The sequence below is a fragment of the Sus scrofa genome, chromosome 13, assembly GCF_000003025.6.
Source record: "Sus scrofa isolate TJ Tabasco breed Duroc chromosome 13, Sscrofa11.1, whole genome shotgun sequence".
Taxonomy (NCBI): Eukaryota; Metazoa; Chordata; class Mammalia; order Artiodactyla; family Suidae; genus Sus; species Sus scrofa.
In genome coordinates, this window is record NC_010455.5 from 123,956,015 (window position 1) to 123,975,001 (window position 18,987).

Below are 18,987 nucleotides of genomic sequence, written 5' to 3' on the forward strand. Positions count from 1 at the left end.
TTTCTATCTCAACCAATGCTGGGTCCAGTGTTTCTGTAACTCCTTTTTTATTTCAAAAATAAGAAGATGGATTGTTCGGGTAAGTTTCTAACTCATCCAAGGGCTTTGCCTTTTCTCTCTGGCATCATTAGTGCTGATGACACTTCCCAATTTAGTGTCTTTTGAGGATTTAGTTAATGTGCTGTTTACTTTCTCTTTCCAGTTCAGTCAGGAAGGTTTTGAATACAGCTAAGTTCTTCCTTGGGTTCCACCCCATATTTTCTCCTATCAGCGAGAGAGTGATGTCCTGATTAACTTTTATTTGCAACAACTGGATTCATTCAGTTGAGAAATGACTGAGTTCAGGTGTATAACACCCTGAACTCTTCTTCCAGTGATGTGGATGATCCAACCTTTTGAACGTAAGAAAGGAGCCCCCATAACGATGTACGTGGGAGATGTCCTGACCTCCATAATTTCAAGTATTCCAGTGGGAATAGAAGCGGTGAAGCAAATATGGCAAAATGATAACAACTGTCAGGAATCTAAGTGTTGGGTCCATGGGTTCTCGTTATACTCACGGCTCTGCTTCTCTGCATGTTTGAAAGCCACCATGATAGAAAGAGGTTATTCCCAGACGTTCTAATTTTAGGAAGTGTATTTGGGGGGTGGGGAGCTTCAGGAGGCAGGCAGGAGAGGGAATTGCTTAATTCTCTCAAGTTGGTGATTATTACCTCAATGCCTGGTGGGACGAGAGTGCAATCTAATGACATCCTCCATCGCTAACGTCTTCCATGCATGCATGGTTTTCTAAGGTAAAAGATCTCACCCTCAACTTTTAACCTCAAGGACACTGGGGAGAAAAGAAATAGTCACCAGGAAAATTTGTTTCTTTTCTGGAAGATCATGCCATTTCCTGGTAACCAATTGGTACCAGTGTTCTTTAAAGAAAAAAAGGGCAAAAAAAAAAAATGTTCATTAATTACTTTGAAAGTTCTGCCATTTAGTCCCTCAACAGCAAATGTAGACTTTCTGGCATCTTTTTCTGGACGACCGCTTCTACTGTGATGCTTATAAATTCTTTTTTGTGTGTTATCCAACAGAAAAAGAAATTCCCATTTTTATTATCCCTCACTTGTAATTCTTGCAGAGATTCCATTTTAAAAAGGATTTTTTTGGGAAGGGAGAAAGTTTTGTTGCATTTTTCTAGAAGCAGTCTTTTTACTTCAAATTATGATTCACTTGACACATTTTTTAAAAGGACACTTCAGATCTCCATCCCATCTTTAGATATCAGTTACTAAGTTCTGATGTTTCAACCTGACCTCACTTCCTTGCTCCTGATCTTTGATGTGGTCTCGGTGTATCTTTTAATACCATCTCTAATAGTCTGTGAACGCTCTGAACTGGCTGAGTTCTTTACCAGGTGTTCGCCTGGCACTCTGTTCTCTAAGTGGTGTTTTAGGAGATGGCCCCACTGTACCTGGGAGGGGGGCCTAAGAAGGGAGGGGGCAAGGCGTATATGGACCTGCAGCTGCCCAGACCTGCTCTTCCCAGGGTGCCTCTGTGCCCACGTGGAAGTGGGAGGAGAGGAACTTGGATTTTGAGAAGGAAGTGATCGTGAGCAGGGGCTGGGTTTGGATGTAGTAAGTCTTTCTTTGTTGCCGAGCCTGAAGCCCAGCGGCCTCAGCCAGGCGCTGGGAGCAGCACATGGGCTCTGAAGGCCCATCTCAACAGATCTGAACCCTGGCTCTGCCCTATGAGATTTGTTCTCTTTCTCAGTTTCCTCATTTGTCGAATGGGGAACCACATAGCCCTGACTTCATAAGGCTCTTGTGAAATTCAAAAGCGGTCATAAAAGCACAAGCCTCTGGACTGGACAATAAATGATAGTTGTTATTTAATAACCAGCTCATCAATGCCTGGACATTTCCATTTTGCCATGAACTCAACCTTAAGCCTTTTCTAAAAAAGGATTTCTCAGTCCTTTCTTCCATTTTTGGACTGAGTGTTCATGCTCATCTCCCTTGCCCAAATAAACCTGCTAAAAATCCAGTTCTCTATCTTTTCATCTCATGAATCTGTATCTTATTATGCTGATCTCTTACTGTGTTGTAATTCCACTTCTGTGCCGCCTTTTTTTCCTCTGTCATTTCTGACCTGATCTCTAAGAAGTAAGCTGCAAATGTTTCTTTTTGTCCAAGTTGAATTTCATCTTTTCTGAATCATGAAGCTGCCCTCCATGTGACCTAGAAAGCCCTTTGATGATCCATATTTAGCTGTATCCATCACTCAACAGATGTCTGAGTAGTTAAAGGCCCCTGTGAGCTCCCTCTACATCCTGTGGTTTCAAGTTCCTGAGCTGTTAGTTAAAAAGCTTTCATCCCCTCTACCCCCCCCTCCTCTACCCATTCCAGGGTAGAAGGACAGATACTCACTTTAGCTATTCATTCATTTAACAAGTATTTACTCATTACCTACTGCATGCTTGATACTGGGTTAGATGTTATCTTTGCTTCTAAATTGCATTTTCTAATTTGACCCATTTAGACTAACCCTCCGTGTTTTCCGATTATTTCCCCACAATCTGCATTGAGCATGCAATTAAATGGTCTCTTCTACCTGCAGTGTTTCCTGACCCCTGGGAGACTCAGAGGCTTAATTGCAAATTCTGGAGCCTCGCTATAAAGTACCTGCAGTTGCATCTACAGACTTCAGATAACAGGTTCAGCTTGGGAGCCACCTAAAGGAGTTTAGTTAGCAGATGAGGCTGCAGGGTACTGCCTGCCATTTTGCATATGGACATGAAGAATGAAATGGCAGTGAGGGCAAATGCCCCGCAAGTCAAGCAGCTGGTTTCCAAAACCGCTTGGTTTTCTGTGTCCCTGGTTTCCCACAGCGATGCCCAGGGGGAACGATGCCTCTCTGCTTTTTGAGCTTTCTGGATCTTGCCATCAGATAGCATCTCTTGGCATCTGAAAGGCAGCTTGCCATTCTGTTCTCCTGTGGAACACAGATGGCCCAGCCCACGCCTATCACTAATGAGGATCACATGCAGAGCCTTCTTGCTGGAGGCTCCCTTCCACAACCCTAGCTCTCCTTCCCTGTGCAGGCCAGTCACTGCTGACCATGGCATTTAAGTCTGAGAAGGCTGCTTGCTGCTCTCCCACTCACAGAGTTGAATAGCAAATCTATTAGGCAGGCCTTGGGCAACGATTCCAATTCAGCTAGAATCTGAAACACTGAAGATTAAGGGATGGCTGCCAGTTTGATTGCAAGGGTGAGGTTTTGGGTTCTAGCTGCCCAAGGAGGCTGTCGAGTTTCAATATGAGCAAGTACTGGAACTTCTTCGGTAGGAACCCAATCAGATGGCCATACAGAGGTTGACCAGATGGGACATCAATTTGTCACTACTGTAATCTCACCAGGATGATAGTAGGGTTGGAAACAGATAAGAAGGTTAAAAGCAGTAAAATATAGTAGAAAGAGCCTACATGTTGATGTAAGACAGACCCATGTCAAGCCCTTGCTCTACCTCCTGCTATCTATTTGACCTTGGACAAGGTATTTCACCTTCCTATGCACTAACTACTTTAACTGTGAAATAAGTACAATGCCTACATCACTGGATGCTCTGAGGATGAAATGGGATAGCACATGAAAAGGCCTTGACACAGTGCCTTGTGCCCAGTAAGCCAAAATTAGAATTCCCGTTCCTGTTTTCTCTCTATAGTGGAAAGTTAAAAGAAGTACTCCAGTATGGTAGGATATTAAGGGGAGTTCAAAATGATGGCCTCATATGAAATTCTATACAATTCTGTTCTCTTGTTTCATGCATAACTTGATTGATATTCAATATGTGGAATAGCTTCTTTTTCTTTGCTGTATTTCTCAAGTTGGATGTAGGAGTGGTATTCACAATTAGGAGAAGAGCTCCAAACTGCTCATACGAACCACACACAAATGCAAAATCTCTTTTGGTCTTGACGCTGTAACTCATTTCTTTAACTCTCAGAACTACTGAGGAAAGATCATCACCTCCACTAGCTGCCCTCGAGGGCACCCATGATTCTGGTCAACCCTGCCATGTATAAGTGTGGTCTAACTAGTCCACATCCACTGATCCAGAAATCTCTCTGGAAGTCACTTTGGTTTCTTTTGGAAACCAAAGGACACAGAGGTATGCTGCTTAAAAGGAAGCAGTGGACCTATTGATTTAACATTGATGCCTACCAAAATATTTTCAACAGCTTTTAAACAAGGGAGATCAGTCAGTGCTTGTTCCTCCCCAGCCAGGTCAAGGCTTTTCCTAAAAGAGCAGGTGGCTCTTCATTCCCCCACAAAGCCGCTTTTGCCATATTAGGCCAGCTTGCTCCAAGAGCAGTCATTAAATTGAATAAACACTGAACTTTTCCACAACTGTGCTCTTTAGTCCTGATTCTATCCTCTGGAGCTACACAGATGAAGTCTGACCCCTGGCAGCTATCATGTTTGCCCCTTAATTTTTCCCCAATCTCTTTTCCACTCAGGGAACAAGGAGGCCAGATCCTTGATTCTTGTTTGAAGATACGCGGGGCGGGGGGGGGGGAATAAAAGTAGTTAATCACATAGAAGAAGAGAGAATGTCTTATGAAGAGAGACCCCTTGTCCTAGAAAAGTACTTGTTGGAATATTATTACGGAGGGTGGGTACTTGCATGTTCCCATCTCCACGGAGAACAAAAAGAAGACACGATGGGCTTAGGACAGTGTTTCTAATCTATGGATGTTGACAGACATATAAAGCCTCTATGGTTCTTTACTGCGAGTTCTTAGAGTCAAGTCTCTCTACGTATCCCCTAGAAGGGGATCTAATACTTGACTATAGAACACTTTTTTCAAGGAGCATTTTAAAGATGCCAGTATTGTGTGAGACACATTTTAGGAAATGACGGTTTCCAATATGCTGCAGAAACCTAGACTACAGTTTTGAAATAACTACCTGATTGATGACTGTCAGATCCTGGAACTGGTGGCTCAGGAACCCTGTACATTTCTGTCCTTCAAGGGTTGGTGGACGCTTCCCCTCATCTCTCCTTTTAACATCAGTATTAGGCATCCACCCTCCTGGGAGCCTTGAGCTCTAGCCCATCACACAGGGCATCTGGGAGTTTAGAGCCTCTCCATCCCTAGATTCTATTTTAATGGATCCCAAACGTGGCTGTGTTCCACGGAAGGTACAGCCTAGCTAGGACAGGAGGCAACTGAGGGTTTTGGCCAAGAAGAGAGGGGGATAGAGATGGGAAAAGTTGATGCAATTATTTTTGGCAGGAGTTGGAACCAAAGCAGCAGGAGAGAGTAAGTTTTAAGACTCTCTGGCAAAGTAACTTCCTAATCTGTCACTGAGTATGTGTAAAAAAGTGATTAGTGGGCCTCTATATTTATCATGATTACTCACAAATATGTAATTTACATAATATATACAGCACATTAAGTACTATGTCACCTTATATAATGTGCATATGTATAATATATATGCATGTTATGTAACGCCAGTCTGGAGGCTCTTCCAGATTCTGCCAAGTATTTCCTAATTTATTTGGCAATTTTAACATATCTTTTCCATCTGTGGAAAGAACTCTCTTGAGAGGAGCTGGTCTCTGACCTGAAATATAATCATCCTACTAAGTCTATTCTCCATCCTTAACTCACTGGAGGAAACCCACAAAGACCCAGTCATAATGAGATGCAACTCCTAGCCCATTAGTCCAGGGACAACATAACGTACTGAAGATTTCCTGTTTCATTCTTTTTATTGCTAGTGGGGTAGATGTGTGGGGCAGGTGAGAACATGTCTGTGGCATGGTCGGAATCAGAATAGGATGAGGAATAAGGAAGGGTTCTCCCCCGACTGCCTAACATTGAAAAGCCACTAAGTCTTATTAAGCTTCGTTTTCCTCATTGCTTAGATGGGGCTAATGATAGCTTCTCTGCCAGCCTCAGGGGGTGGCTGTGAGGGTACGATGATGCAGTACTCTACAATAAGAAACCACAGTCACAGTGGCGAAGGGATGAGTTGCAAAGTCAGATTAAACAACAACACTGACTCACTGAAGTTACAGAATTGAAAGTGCAATTCCCCGATGTCTGTTATACTCTGTGGCTCTAAGGAGGACATGGGACTTGTCTCTCGGGCAACGTGGCAAGTCCTATGCACTAAAGTGGAGTAGGCAGGGGCCAGTCTCTGACTTGGGAATCTCTGAGAGTCAGTTTCACCTGTTGACAGTACCATGTCTCAACAGCCTCCATCTTGGGGGACTGGGGCTGAAACACATGCAGAAACTTCTGTAAATGTCTGAGAAGCAGTGACCCCTCAAGCTGAACCTGCCTTCATTTCAGAATCAGGTGGCTTCCACGATAGTACCTGTGGTCATTCTGGAGCTTGTTGGTCCCATTGCCAGAGAGCCCATCCTGTAGGACATTCTTCAGGTGGCCTGTTTTCCCCTTGCCCAGTGTTCTGCACTGTTAGGTTGAGCAGGATGGTTCTAGATCTCTATCTTAGATGGTCCTAGATGACTGCGACCTTCAGAGGTATGGTCAATTTGTACCCACAATCTTAATTTCCCCTCCCTTGCCCAAAGTTCCTGACCCAGTGCAAGAAGATTAGAGGGAGCTCAGTGGAGTAACGCTGAGTGGGCCCAGGTTTCCTTCTGAGAAATCTCAGAGGGGATGGAGGCCAAAGGAGGAAAGGCGTCAAGGTGGATCTTTCTACCAGTGAAGCTCTCCCCAGACTTGCCCTCAGGAAGGGAGGTCATGCTGGTGCCCTTGAATGAAGCCTCTGGGTACTGGCTGAAGGTGCCTCTGTCCTCCTGTGAATCTCCACCGAGGTCCCCCTCTGCAGCCAGGGGTGCTTCGAGATTAAGGATTGAGATGACCATGATGAGGTGACATGTGGAGAGTTTAATCTGATGATCTGTCTAGCGCCTTCAACCCCGGACCAACTTTTCACCAGTTCAGGCCAGAGAGAGTCTCTGGGAAGCATCGGGGGGTGGGGGTGGGGCCTCATTTTCTCATGGGGACTTGTCCCGTCCCCCATGGATCGCATGTTCATTCTTCCCTGGCAACCTGGATCCAAATGGCATCACATCTCAGTGACTGGAAGTGACCCTAATCCAAGATGTGTAGGTTCTTTTCTCTATTAAATATCTTCTCAGTGGCACCTCATCCCACACCACATTAGCCAAGATACCGTGGACAAATCTCTTAACTTTTCTGAGACTCGGTTTCCTTATCTGACAAATGGGAGAGTAGATCCTGCCCAGCATGTCTTTCATGGTGGTTTTGAGGATCCAGGATAGAAATTCTCAGTCTCTTGAAGACAAGGAGCTACTTTAATATTCCTTATATCTCATGATCACTACTGGGAAATGTGTCTTGACAATGAAATAGCAAAAAGGGGGAGTAAAAACATTTTTCTTTCCCACTTTCTGTTCCCATACTGCATATATATTTTTTCAATCAGGAAAAATCCACCAGTAAATAAATATTTATATATAAACACATATATGCTACATATATGTACACACATGTAAGACCATCAGAAGGGCCTTCAGGTCAAGCTCTGGGTGTGGTAGGATCAAAGAGGCAGGAGGGAACCGCCTGATGGTTTGTCTCCTGGTTTCCTCAGCAAAAGGCCGTTCCCTCCCATCTTCTTTGCCTTCAGGAATAGTCTGCCACCAGGGCTTGGAACTCAAACAGGAAACACGCTTTGGCTTGAAAAAGAAAGAAGCTGGGGGTGGTTTTTTTTTTTTTTTCTTCCCTTTTTACACAATATTATGACACCAATTTGAAAAATAAATCCCAGTTTCTCTGCTTTCCCTCCCAGGTGTTCACAGAACTAAGAAAATAAATACCACATCTAAGGTGTGCTATGCAGGCAGCCTGGGGGGCTCTTGGAGCTGGCTCTAAACAAACACCCAGCCACCAGAAGCCTTGGGAAAATGACTGGTGCCCACTGACAGCGCGCAGAACCAAGAAGGGAAACACAGCTTTCCACAGCCTTTCTGCCTCCTCAGCAAGTTCGGGGAGAAGCTGTCACTCGAAGGACAGCCCAGAAACCAGCGTGCGCGTGCTGAGCCCTGCCCAGGGCTGTGCTCTCTGAGTCCGAGGCCCTTTGGTCTCTGTACAGAGGGACCTTTGTGCAGGTTCTCTGGAATGCCAGCTCTTTCCTTGGCCACATCCGATCTCGCCATAGGCAGGAAACCTGCAGCCTGCTTCTTGTGAGCATCTGTGAGACTTGCAGGGCTGGTGGAAGGAAAGGGGGTGGTTTTTTCTTCAGCCTGAGAAAGTCCCGCTCAAGGCCTTCTGGGAATGTGGTGGTTGCTGCATGAGCCCTAAGTCCATTCAAAATGTCCTGCTGGCACTGGCTCTGTTGGGGTGTGTTCATTGTTAAAACAGAATATATGTCAGGGTGAAGCTTTCTTCCTGAAAGGTGGCTTTGCTTCCACTGATTGGAGAAGAGAGAGACAGTGTGTGTGTGTGTGTGTGTGTGTGTGTGTGTGTGTGTGTGTGTGTGTGGTGGTGTGTGTGTGTTTCAGTTTCTTGTTTTCTCTTGTGCTTGAGCTGACATTGAGCACACTGTCTAGTCTTTGGAACGGCTCTTTCTCCTCAGCGAAAAGAAGCTGCTTTTCTGGGGAGGCCCCATCATCATAGGCGCTTGGTTCTTGTGAGTAATTTTAATCTAAAAGCAAAGAGGCAGAAATGAATTAGTGGCTTGCAAATCCCAGGAGCCTATGGGAGAGTGCGTTGCCGTGGGCTGGAAGGAGCCCGCTGCAGAAGGACGACTGTCCTTGGGCAGCTTCAAATTTGGCAACTGGACCCTGACTGGGCCTGGTGTTTGGCACTGCTGGAGACGAGGGGCGGAAACACTGGGGAGAGACAGGTGTGAGCTTCCCACGTGGCGATCAGCTCGCACCTGTCTCGTGTCCTTACTATTCATAGACTCTCAGAATGTCACAGCCGGAGGAGACCATCTCATTCAACCCTTCTGCAGGACAGAGAAAGGAATGGAGATCCCAAGGCTCTGTTGAGCCTGGGATTAGCCTAAGGTCGCCCAGAGAGGGGCAGGACAGATAGAGCCCAGTTCTTCAGAGTCCCAGCCTCCCCCCCCAACCCCGCCCCTGGCCGTTCCTGCCCAGGCAGCACAGTGTTGTCAAACAGTAACTCAAAACTGACACAGAGGCTCCGGTCTGACCTCTGACCCAAGCGCCATTCCTGTGGAAAGTTCTTAAGCGAGTCTCCTAGGTGTTTCCTTTTTTCGTAGTCTTCTAGGAGAGACACAACTTTCTTTTAAAAGCTTTTAATTTTTTTTTTTGAATTTTAGGTTTAAGGGGTGCTTTCCTCTGCAAACTTTAAGCAAAAGACACTGGCAAATTCTCATTTTTTGGTCTTTCTTCCCAATCTTATCCTCAGGGCATGGCTTCAAAATGTTTAGTCCCTATTAGAATGTGGCCTGGTGACACTGACATGTTGATAATCTGCATTGTCAGTGCATCAACATTTCTCAAGTACGACACATGTTTGGAGTAGGAAGATAATATCGGAACCAGAGTCCTCAAACTCCCCCTTGTTTGCTGTGAACCTTTGGCCACATCATTTAGCCTTTAAAACCAGTGCTTGCTGAACTGTAAAATGAGGACAGTATCATTTTCTCCGGTTTTCTCACAAAGTTGTCGATAAGACTGTCGATGAAAGCCCAGTGTAGACTATAAAATGGAATAACTTATCTTTCACTGGAGGACGAGAAAGATGTGTATCAAAAGAAACACAACCCAAGGAGTTCCCGAAGTGGCGCAGTGGTTAACGAATCCGACTAGGAACCACAAAGTTGCAGGTTCGGTCCCTGGCCTTGCTTAGTGGGTTAAGGATCCAGCGTTGCCGTGAGCTGTGGTGTAGGTTGCAGACTTGGCTCGGATCCCACGTTTCTGTGCCTCTGGCGCAGGCTGGTGGCTACAGCTCTGATTAGACCCCTAGCCTGGGAAACTCCATATGCCGCAAAAAAAAAAAAACAAAAAAACAAACACAACCCATGAACCCACTCTCCTGATTTTTACCACCTACTGAAATGACAGTATAACCCTAGTGAGAAACAGAACTCTTGCAAAAAGTGATTCATCAGGAAGTTTATCTGTATGATAAACCAAGTAATGTCAAAAAAAAGTTAGGTAGGGAATGAGAAGAGTTCAAACAGAGCAACTGAGGAAGAATTTTAAGATCTGAAAGGAAGGGAAGGAAATGTGTTGAAGAAGAAGGGAAGGCACTGGGTTTAGGAATCACGTGCCAGCTGGCTGAGTGTGGGCCAAAGGATGAGACATGAAGTCAGGGATATAGGTGGGCAGTTGGTGTAGGGCTTTAAAGGGCAGGTAACGGGGACTGGGTTTGATGGGAGGTAATGGGGAACCATGATCAGTTTTTTTTTTTTTTTTTTTAAGCTGGAGAACAACATGAGAAAATTTGAGGGGAATTATTCAACAGCTGTTGTCAGGATGAGCTAGACTGGGGGGAATCTGGCCAAGAGCGTTCTACTGCAAGCCAGGTTTACATTTATAAGGCCCCAAGATAGGGAAAGAAAAAGATGGGACCAAAAGACATCGTGGAGAAGGAGCATAACCTGGTGGAAGGAAGGTGAACACTCTTGTTAGATTGGTTTCCATCAGCCTTGGAGATCCAGCCAGGGAGTAAGGCTCTGTTTTGTGGTTGTCACCACACCAAGCACCATTTTTTTGTTATGTGCCTTATTATGGGCATGGTGCTTATTCCAGGATGCAGGGAAGTGAGGCACAGAGTGGAGGCTCTGATGGCATGCAACATAGCACCATGTGATGACAGTGATTTGTGGCACCTTTCTTTGTGGTGCACCTTCTCCCACTCCTGAGCACAGAAGCCCCAAGGCGAAGAAGAAATTCATCTTATATTCACCCTAGTGTTTGCTGAGCCAGCACAGTGCCTGTACATGCTATGGGAGCACTGACTGGTTAGTACGGCCAAGAAGAAAGTCCTGGCAATGGAGTTGGCCACGCTTGGGGCAGAGTGGCAGCTGGTGCACTGCTTACATTTCCCGTTAATGGAGCCTTTTTTTTTTTTTTCCTGTTTGACAGTAGAAGACCCTTACTTCTCCTTTTTCTCCCACTAGCTGACCAATTTATTTGCTTGTTAGCACCTCCAGGGCAAAGAGGAGGAAGTGAAACTCAGATCCCTCCCATTTGGGTTTTCAGCAGTTTTGATAAAGGTCTCAGAGGGGTAGGAGTTTAGAGAGGCTGGGGAACATGAGATTTTGATGTGGTTTGTGGATTCTAGTCTTATAGCTGAGAGTTCACTCACTGCATGTACCTCCACTGGAGGCAAGAAATATGAGCTCTCGAACTGATCCGAAGTCAAAGAAGTGTCAGCATCTTACCCCCAAGATACTGACAAATAAGGAGGGGCTAGCAGGTTAAATAGTTAAGATCCCACTTTAGGAGGTAGTTGAACATGGTTAAATCTGCCTCTTCAACCTGATGGACTGACGGAAAGAGAACATCCCAAGGTAGTTAGAATCCAAATTTCTCTGGCAATTGGGAAGGTCAGGCAACTAATGAAAGTCTTGTATGATTTTCGAAAAACTTTTCAGCACATTTATAACTCTGACAAGCACTTACAGCAGCCCCACACTCTTAGTTCTCTGCTCTATGACAGAGAAAACTGATACAGCAGAATCTTATGTGACAGCTCAAAATTCACAAAACGACAGAGCATATAATTTCCCCTTTAAAATGGGGCAAGTTCAAACATTCCACTATTCCCAGGAGTTGACTTTGTTTGAGGGGGAGGCATTTTCCACAAATTGACACCTTTTAAAACATTACTTTGAGAGAGATAATAAACCGAAGGACCCCTTCCTGAATGTCGCCCTCTCAGGGCAAATGATTCAGATCCAGCCCAGCAAAATGGCCAATGACCAGAGTGTGTACCCTTCCCAAATCATGTGGGAAGTGTCTGAGTCTGTCCTAATTTCAGCTGGAGATAAACAGGCACAAACCTGAAGGATCTTACCAAGTCTCTGATAGAAAAAGTTAAGGAACATTCCCACTTAGAGTGAGCCTAGAGGAGGAGCGGGGACATGGACAGTCTTTCGGGTCCCAGCTTCCTCTGGGTTTTCCAAGATCTTAGGATGTCCTGCTTTAGGAGAGAGTTTTCTGCCGCTAGAGGCTTTCAAATGTAGCTGGAGAATCAGGTTTTGCTAGGGGTGGAGGAGATGCCTGGAATTGGCTGAGAAATTGGGAGGTTCAACCAGATTATTGGATCTCCAAGTGTGTGGTCCTGAGTCCAGCAACATCAGCATCTCCTGGGAACGTCTCAAGCATCTCAGGACATAAGATGCAGTACATGGGTACTGAGTCAGAAATTCAGTAATCTGGATTTTAAAAGCCTTCCAGGTTACTTGGATGCATACTCAAATTTGGGATTCACTGGACTAGATAACTAGAATCCCTTTTATCTTTGAGATCCTATAACTCTGGGAGAAGAGTCTTAATTTTAAGGCTCAAATTATGTTGCCTAATACAGACAAACATATGCTCATTTTTGAGAATTTAGAAAATATGGGAGTTGCCGTTGTGGCTCAGTGGGTTAACGAATCCAACTAGGAACCATGAAGTTTCAGGTTCGATCCCTGGCCTTGCTCAGTGGGTTAAGGATACGGTGTTGCCATGAGCTGTGGTGTAGGTTGCAGACGTGGCTTGGATCCTGTGTTGCTGTGGCTGTGGTGTAGGCCAGTGGTTATAGCTCTGATTAGACTCCTAGCCTGGGAATGTCCGTGTGCTGCGGGAGCAGCCCTAGAAAAGGCAAAAAGACCAAAAAAAAAAAAAAGAATATGGAAAAACTTTTAAAATCACCAGAAATCATTGCTATTAACTTTTTGGTATATATTTTTCAGTGTGTTTCTCTACTTAGATGTTTTTAATAAAATTGAAATCAGCTTCTTAATCTGCTTTTCATTTAATATTACTTTCTAAGCCTTCCCAATGTCATTAAATATTTATTAAATATGATTTTTAATGACTGAACATTATCCCATTTGATGAATCTCACATAGGTTATTTAACCCTTTCTCTAAATGTTGGGCTTTTAGGCAATTTCCAATTTTTTTTGCTATCATGAATAATACAAAAAATGACATTCTAATACATAAGTCTCCATCTGCAGTTCTGATAACCTGTATTTTACTTAGAAGAAATACGTAGAAGTATATGAATAGTTTTAAGGGTCAAAGTAAATTAACTGGATCGATGTATATTAATATTTATTAATCTTTTTGACACATGTTTCCAAAGCTTCCCAGAATGGTTTAATCAGTTTACACTTGGGCCTCACTGAGTATACCGGTCTCACTATGGCCTTGACAAAAACAAATAGTATTATCTTTAAAAGAAAAAGAAATTGTGCCAATTTGATAGGTGAAAATATGGCTTTCTCACCATTTTAATTTGAAATTTTTTCTCTCCTTTAAAAAACTTGTGATATCAAATATTATTCATAGGTTTATTAGTCCATGTCATTTCTTCTGTGAATTGTCTATTCACCATTGCATTGTTAGTATTTTCTCCTGCTGGTTTCTAAGAGCTCTTTATACGTTATGGGAATTAACCTGCTCCTTGAGCTTGCCATTGCAAACATCTTGTCTTTAGCCTTTTTAAATATTATATTGATTCTTTAAAAAAAAATTTCTATTGATTCTTGACTTGTATGATTTAAAATTTGTGAACAGTTAAATATGTCACATTTTCCTTAGAAAGTCCATGGTCACAGAGTAATAATAATCACCAATGGAACTGGAGGTTTTTTGGTTTCATTTTTGGAATACAGTTGAAGGTGAGAGGTTAGTGTACAGTTGTCCCTTCGTATCCATTGGGATTTGGTTCTAGGACTCCTGCGGATACTAAACTCTGCAGATGCTGATTTTTTATAAGTCTCTTATGTAAGATGGCATAGTATTTGCATATAACCTACGCACATCCCGTATACTTGAAATCATCTCTAGATTACTTATAATACCTAATGCCATGTAAATGCTATGTAAATAGTTGTAAATACAATGTAAATGCTATGTAAAAATAGTTGCCAGCACACAGCAAATTCTAGTTTTGCTTTTTAGAACTTTCTGGAATTTTTTTTTTCCCTGAATATTTTTGATTCAAGGTTGGTTGAATTCAAGGATGCGAAGCCCCTAGGTGTGGAGGGCCAACAGTATGATGGCATTTTCCCAAACAGGCAATTTCTTGGATACCATGTGTTAAACAATCCATTGCTTCCAAATTAGTTTTTGATCTTTCTTTTTTCCTTCATTAGTTTTATGCATACTAGAGTTTCTTAGGGCTCTCTTCTGTACTATTGACTTATCTATCCAATATTGAGCGACTCATTGTGGCTTTACAACAATTTTAATATCCTGTGGGAAGTCCTTCTTCATAGCTCTTTTATATAATGACTTATCGATTGCATTCTTTTGTCAAGTTAAAAAAATTGCATTGGGATTTTGCTGGGGATCCCTGTTTAGAAACATGGGGTGTTTCTTCTTCATCCTCTTTTCACAATTCAGTTTTGTATTTTGTCTTTATGTGCTGCTGTATGACATTTTAACTTTTTTCTATTCTGCTGATTGTTTTTTCCTGGTATATATAAAAGCTATTACCTTTTATCTTTCTATAAAGCTTCATTGAACTAATTTAACCTGTGAGATTTTCAGTTGATTTTTATTAGCTTTCTATGTACATAATCATATTATCTGCAAACAATGACAGTTTTGATTCTTTTCCAAATAGTTATATTTCTTTTCTGCTTCATGTGTTTTGCATTGGCTAGAACTTCCAAACCACATTAGCATACACATCTTATCTATTGAAATGATAGGTAACAGAAATTCCCCTCATCTTTCCTAATTCTAACAAGATGGTAGGATATTAGTTTTTGCTATGGTGGGTTTTCATCCTTTTCTTGGACTTTGTAGAAACCAAAAGATTGAGGTAAAATTTTGCAGGAAAAGTTCTACTTTTAATAGCCATTATAGAAGATGCCATTTCTAGAGTCTCTGTCTCTAGGGACTAGTTTTACACTTTGCAGAAGTTACTTGGAGCAGAGTGTTATGGAAATGCACCTACAATTTAGGTTCAGTAGCCTTCTCGTGAAAACCCTTTCTCTAGCAGAAGACAACTTGTTGTTCTAAAGGGCAGGTTATTGAGGTATCTGAATACTCCACTAGGGCGAGGAAGCCTAGATTCTGTCTTTTGCAATTTGCACACTCATGAGAGTATTGAGGATGTTACTAAGGTAATATTCTATTGAATACCCAGAGCCCTGAGCACCAGGACAGTGGTTTCTCTCTGGCTGAGTTTCTGAGAACACGCTGCTAACAAAGAAGTGGTATGTCAGGGAATGGGGCTGTTTTGTTTTTTCATTTGTTCAATCCTTTATTCTTCATTCAACAAATATTATAGTGCAACTATTACAAACCAGGTACATTGCTGGGTAACAGGGGTCACGGAAATGCCATAAACAAAATAGATACCCACGTGGTTACCCTTTCAGGGGAGTTTTCAGGTGGGAGTTTTTAGGTTGCTGGGTGCAATGGGGGTGAAGCATGTCTGTGCCCTGGGGTGGGGGGATTGACCCCCCGGAGCTTCGGCAGTCACAGTGACTAGGCAGAAGTTCTAGGGTAAGTGTGCAAATCTGGCTGGCACACAGACAAGCGCTTTCTAACAATTAGACTTGTTTGTCAGTGGAACTATTTTCCTTTTGGGGTGGTAAGTTCCTTGCCACTGGAGTGATTCAAGCTGAGGCTCCCAAGGTTACTGCAGGTGAAGTCTCAGAATTCACCACCTAGAAATGTAAGTTATTTGAAGACGGGTCTATATTTCCTTCAGTTTTGGAACTGGTGCTTCCCAGTGCCTGGCCCAGAGCCCATATTCAATAAAAGCTCAGCCGGTAAATGCACGGATGGATGAATACACTGGGAGAGAAAATGCGCTAGATGATCTCCCAAAGCCCCCATAACTCTGAGACTCAGTGATTTCATATCAAGTCAGTGCCCCCTGAAGGGCCCAAATAAAGCTTCCCACCCTCATTGCAAAGATGGGAAAAACTCACCGTGCAAGGTGGCTGCATCCAGGGCTCTCCGTCCACCTGCATGGGCAGCAGCTTATTTGTCCTGGAGCCCAAAGAACAGAAAGAGCCCAGTGAGCTTCTTGGAGTCAGAGGATGAGGGTTGTTCCCACCAGAGAAGCAGACACTGGAAGACCTTATGTGCCCCAGGAAGACTCTCCTGGGGGGCTTGTTGAAAACAGACTTCTGAGCCTACCTCAGGGGTCCTGACTCAGCAGGCCTGGGCTAGGCCCAGGGGTCGGCCTCTGAATGAGCCCTGTGGACCAATCTGTTGCTTTGGTCCTCTCTCAGACCCTACTGTGAGAAACCCGGTCCTGGGTGAGCAGTGACACCCACAAGAGTCTGGGAAGTAGGGTCCAACAAGTATGGTGGCACCACAGCTGAGAAGACCCCCATCAAACAATCAGCCAGAGGGCCTGCCCGTGATGCCAAAACTCCACAGTGAAAAGGGAAAGGTTATGAAATGGTGAAATAGGTTCTATGGTGAGTGAGCAGTTGCATCATGTCAATGAGGTAATGTCTCCCACTTAATACGAGGTACAGCTCAGGTCTGAGTGTGTCTTGCCTTGCCCCCAAAACTAAACCATCCCCTCTTCTATCTCCTGAACAACAGTAGACTCTGGTTGCACGGACTGTGGACCTAGTCTAGCTGGGAAAGTGGATCATTGGGAATATGATTCCCGAGGGGAGAGTAGAAAGTGTTGCTTTCTTGCTTTGAGTCAAGACCTCTTTGGCATATGGATTGTTAAAGGAGAAAGACACGGAGAAAAGGCAGGTCCTTTTAGGGGTGTCTGGTCTGGGTGAGCAGGGAACAGTTGCCACCCACTGGCCAGAAAGCCCTCACCTGGGTTTAGCATCTGCCTTGTGTCTGAAATTATAAAAAGAGGAAGGCAAGCTGTTTTGATGGAGATGATTCTCTGAAAGAGCCTGAGGATAGTTTAATAATAAAAAAAATAAACCTAATAATAAAACAAATAAGAGGAGAGTGGCGTTTTGGTTTGGGGGGCTGAGGAGAGTATCTGGGGAATGCCTAGGAGGTTTGGGCTCTCGACTCACCCCCTCTTGTTTCTATCTGGAAACAGGAAATATGCTACCTCTTATACAGGTTTTTTAAAATTCTCCAGGGATCAAGATATTATATTCTCTGGTCTACATATGTGATGGTTTGGATGTGCTAAAAGATTGGACCTGTTCAGTGAGAGAGTCATGGCGAAAGGACAGGGAAGGAACTGTAGAGATTAACCTGGGAAACAGGGGCCCCATCACAACAACAGTCCAGAGAGAAAGAGGAGCAACAATTTAGGGAATAATAGAGAAGACAGAGATGACACCGAGGGACTGAAGAAAGGGAGTTAGTGGGTAGATCAGGGAACCAGCTCTGAGGACCTCGCTGAGGGATGCAGGGTGGCAGCAAGAACAGAGATTCCCCAAGTGTGCTCTGAGGACACTTGCCCAAGAGGTTAAGGGATAAAAGGGTTCTGTGTTTAAATAACTTTGGGGAACCACCATGCTGTGGTCTCCTTTAGAACACAACATATGGATAGATTGGACCTGTAGAAATAAAATGAGAAACGGAAAGGAATAAAGACTCCTGAAATAATTAGGTGGGTAAAAGTCTGTGACTATTGCATTTATTAAACAGAAGCAACCAAAATCAGAGGAGCACCTTCATTAGACCCCATCTCTTCCAGGAGCCTGCAGGGGCTGAACTGTATGGTCTATACGCTAAAGAACTGTCATCCTCTTAGTCAGTTATGACAGGGTTGTTGATCTTGATGGTTTGTCTTACAAAGGTATATGGGATTTCTAATTCTGATACAAGTGTTTCTAAGACCGCTATCCAAGAAAGGGCAGCATAGAGCAGAGAACCTGTTTTTTTGTCCAAGTATGCCCTCTGGCATGCACCGAACATTTGAATTTGTAAAGATAAAGAAGACAGGGAGTCGGATCTCTAGTTCTCTTCTCTGGACCACATAATCTTACAATCCTATTTAGAGAATTTCAGCAATTCATGCCAAGAGAATAGCAAACTGGTGGTGGTGGGACCCTCTGAGTTGATGTCCTGGATGGTTGTGTTACACCTGGCTTGGGAAATGGTATCCAAAGGCATTCTTTACAAATGCTATCAAGCTTCTGCCCCCCCCCCCCGCCCCCGCAATCTCCCTGCATGGAAATCCAAAGGTGGCTTCCTTGTTATTTGTAAGAATGTTAATGGAAGGATGCTGGGTGATGAGTCATACCTGATGGAGACTGAGGAGCACTGGGCCAGCCTCCTGCCTGCACTCTTCAGGCCAGTGTAGATCTGCCCCATCTCCATGGCTCCCTCCAGCCCCACCACTTCAAGAAGCTGGTCACTGAGATCTGTAGAGTGAGACAAGCAAAAGCAATGCATACACATCTCTCTGTTTTCCAGTCTGGTTCTGGCCAGAAAGCCTGGTCCCTAGATGGCCAACCTAGATCTGTCAAAATCCCTTCATCTCCCACCAAACAGAATTTTCATCCTCATTTTGAAGAGGGAATTTCCCCAGAGGCCAATAAATGTACCTTTTCATAAAGAGAAACCCAGTTCTAGTGAAAAAAGGTTTTGATTCAGAAGGTTAACATGCATCCAATGAATAGACTGATGCATCCACAAGCTTCTTCAAATGGAGAGTAATGTAATTGACGAACCAGCTATTTCCGAAATACTTTTCAGCCCCCCCCCCCAAGTGCAGCTAAAGACACCCTGGTTTGGGATTAGGATAGGAAGGAATGTTGATGAAGGTCGTTATCCTTAGCTGGATCAGGTTTCTCTCCTCTGAATGTCTGAATAACATCTTGGCCCTACTGACGATGA

At 43.8% G+C, this 18,987-nt stretch overlaps 1 protein-coding gene across 13 annotated transcripts in view; it reads right to left on the reverse strand.

Moving 5' to 3' along the window:
• DGKG (diacylglycerol kinase gamma) overlaps positions 280 to 18,987 on the reverse strand; it is a 226,673-nt gene continuing 207,965 nt past the window's right edge. For 3 of the 13 annotated variants that reach the window (XM_021070011.1, XM_021070013.1, XM_021070015.1), the window contains 3 exons: positions 18,392 to 18,512; positions 16,137 to 16,197; positions 4,570 to 8,697 (listed from right to left, as the gene is read on the reverse strand). In XM_021070011.1, the coding sequence (XP_020925670.1) occupies positions 8,599 to 8,697; positions 16,137 to 16,197; positions 18,392 to 18,512 (281 nt within the window). In that variant the 3' untranslated portion in view covers positions 4,570 to 8,598. Of the gene's footprint in view, positions 8,698 to 12,694; positions 12,830 to 12,854; positions 15,870 to 16,136; positions 16,198 to 18,391; positions 18,513 to 18,987 lie in introns of those variants that run through there. The other 10 variants (XM_021070008.1, XM_021070016.1, XM_021070009.1 and 7 more) reach the window with 8 other exon arrangements.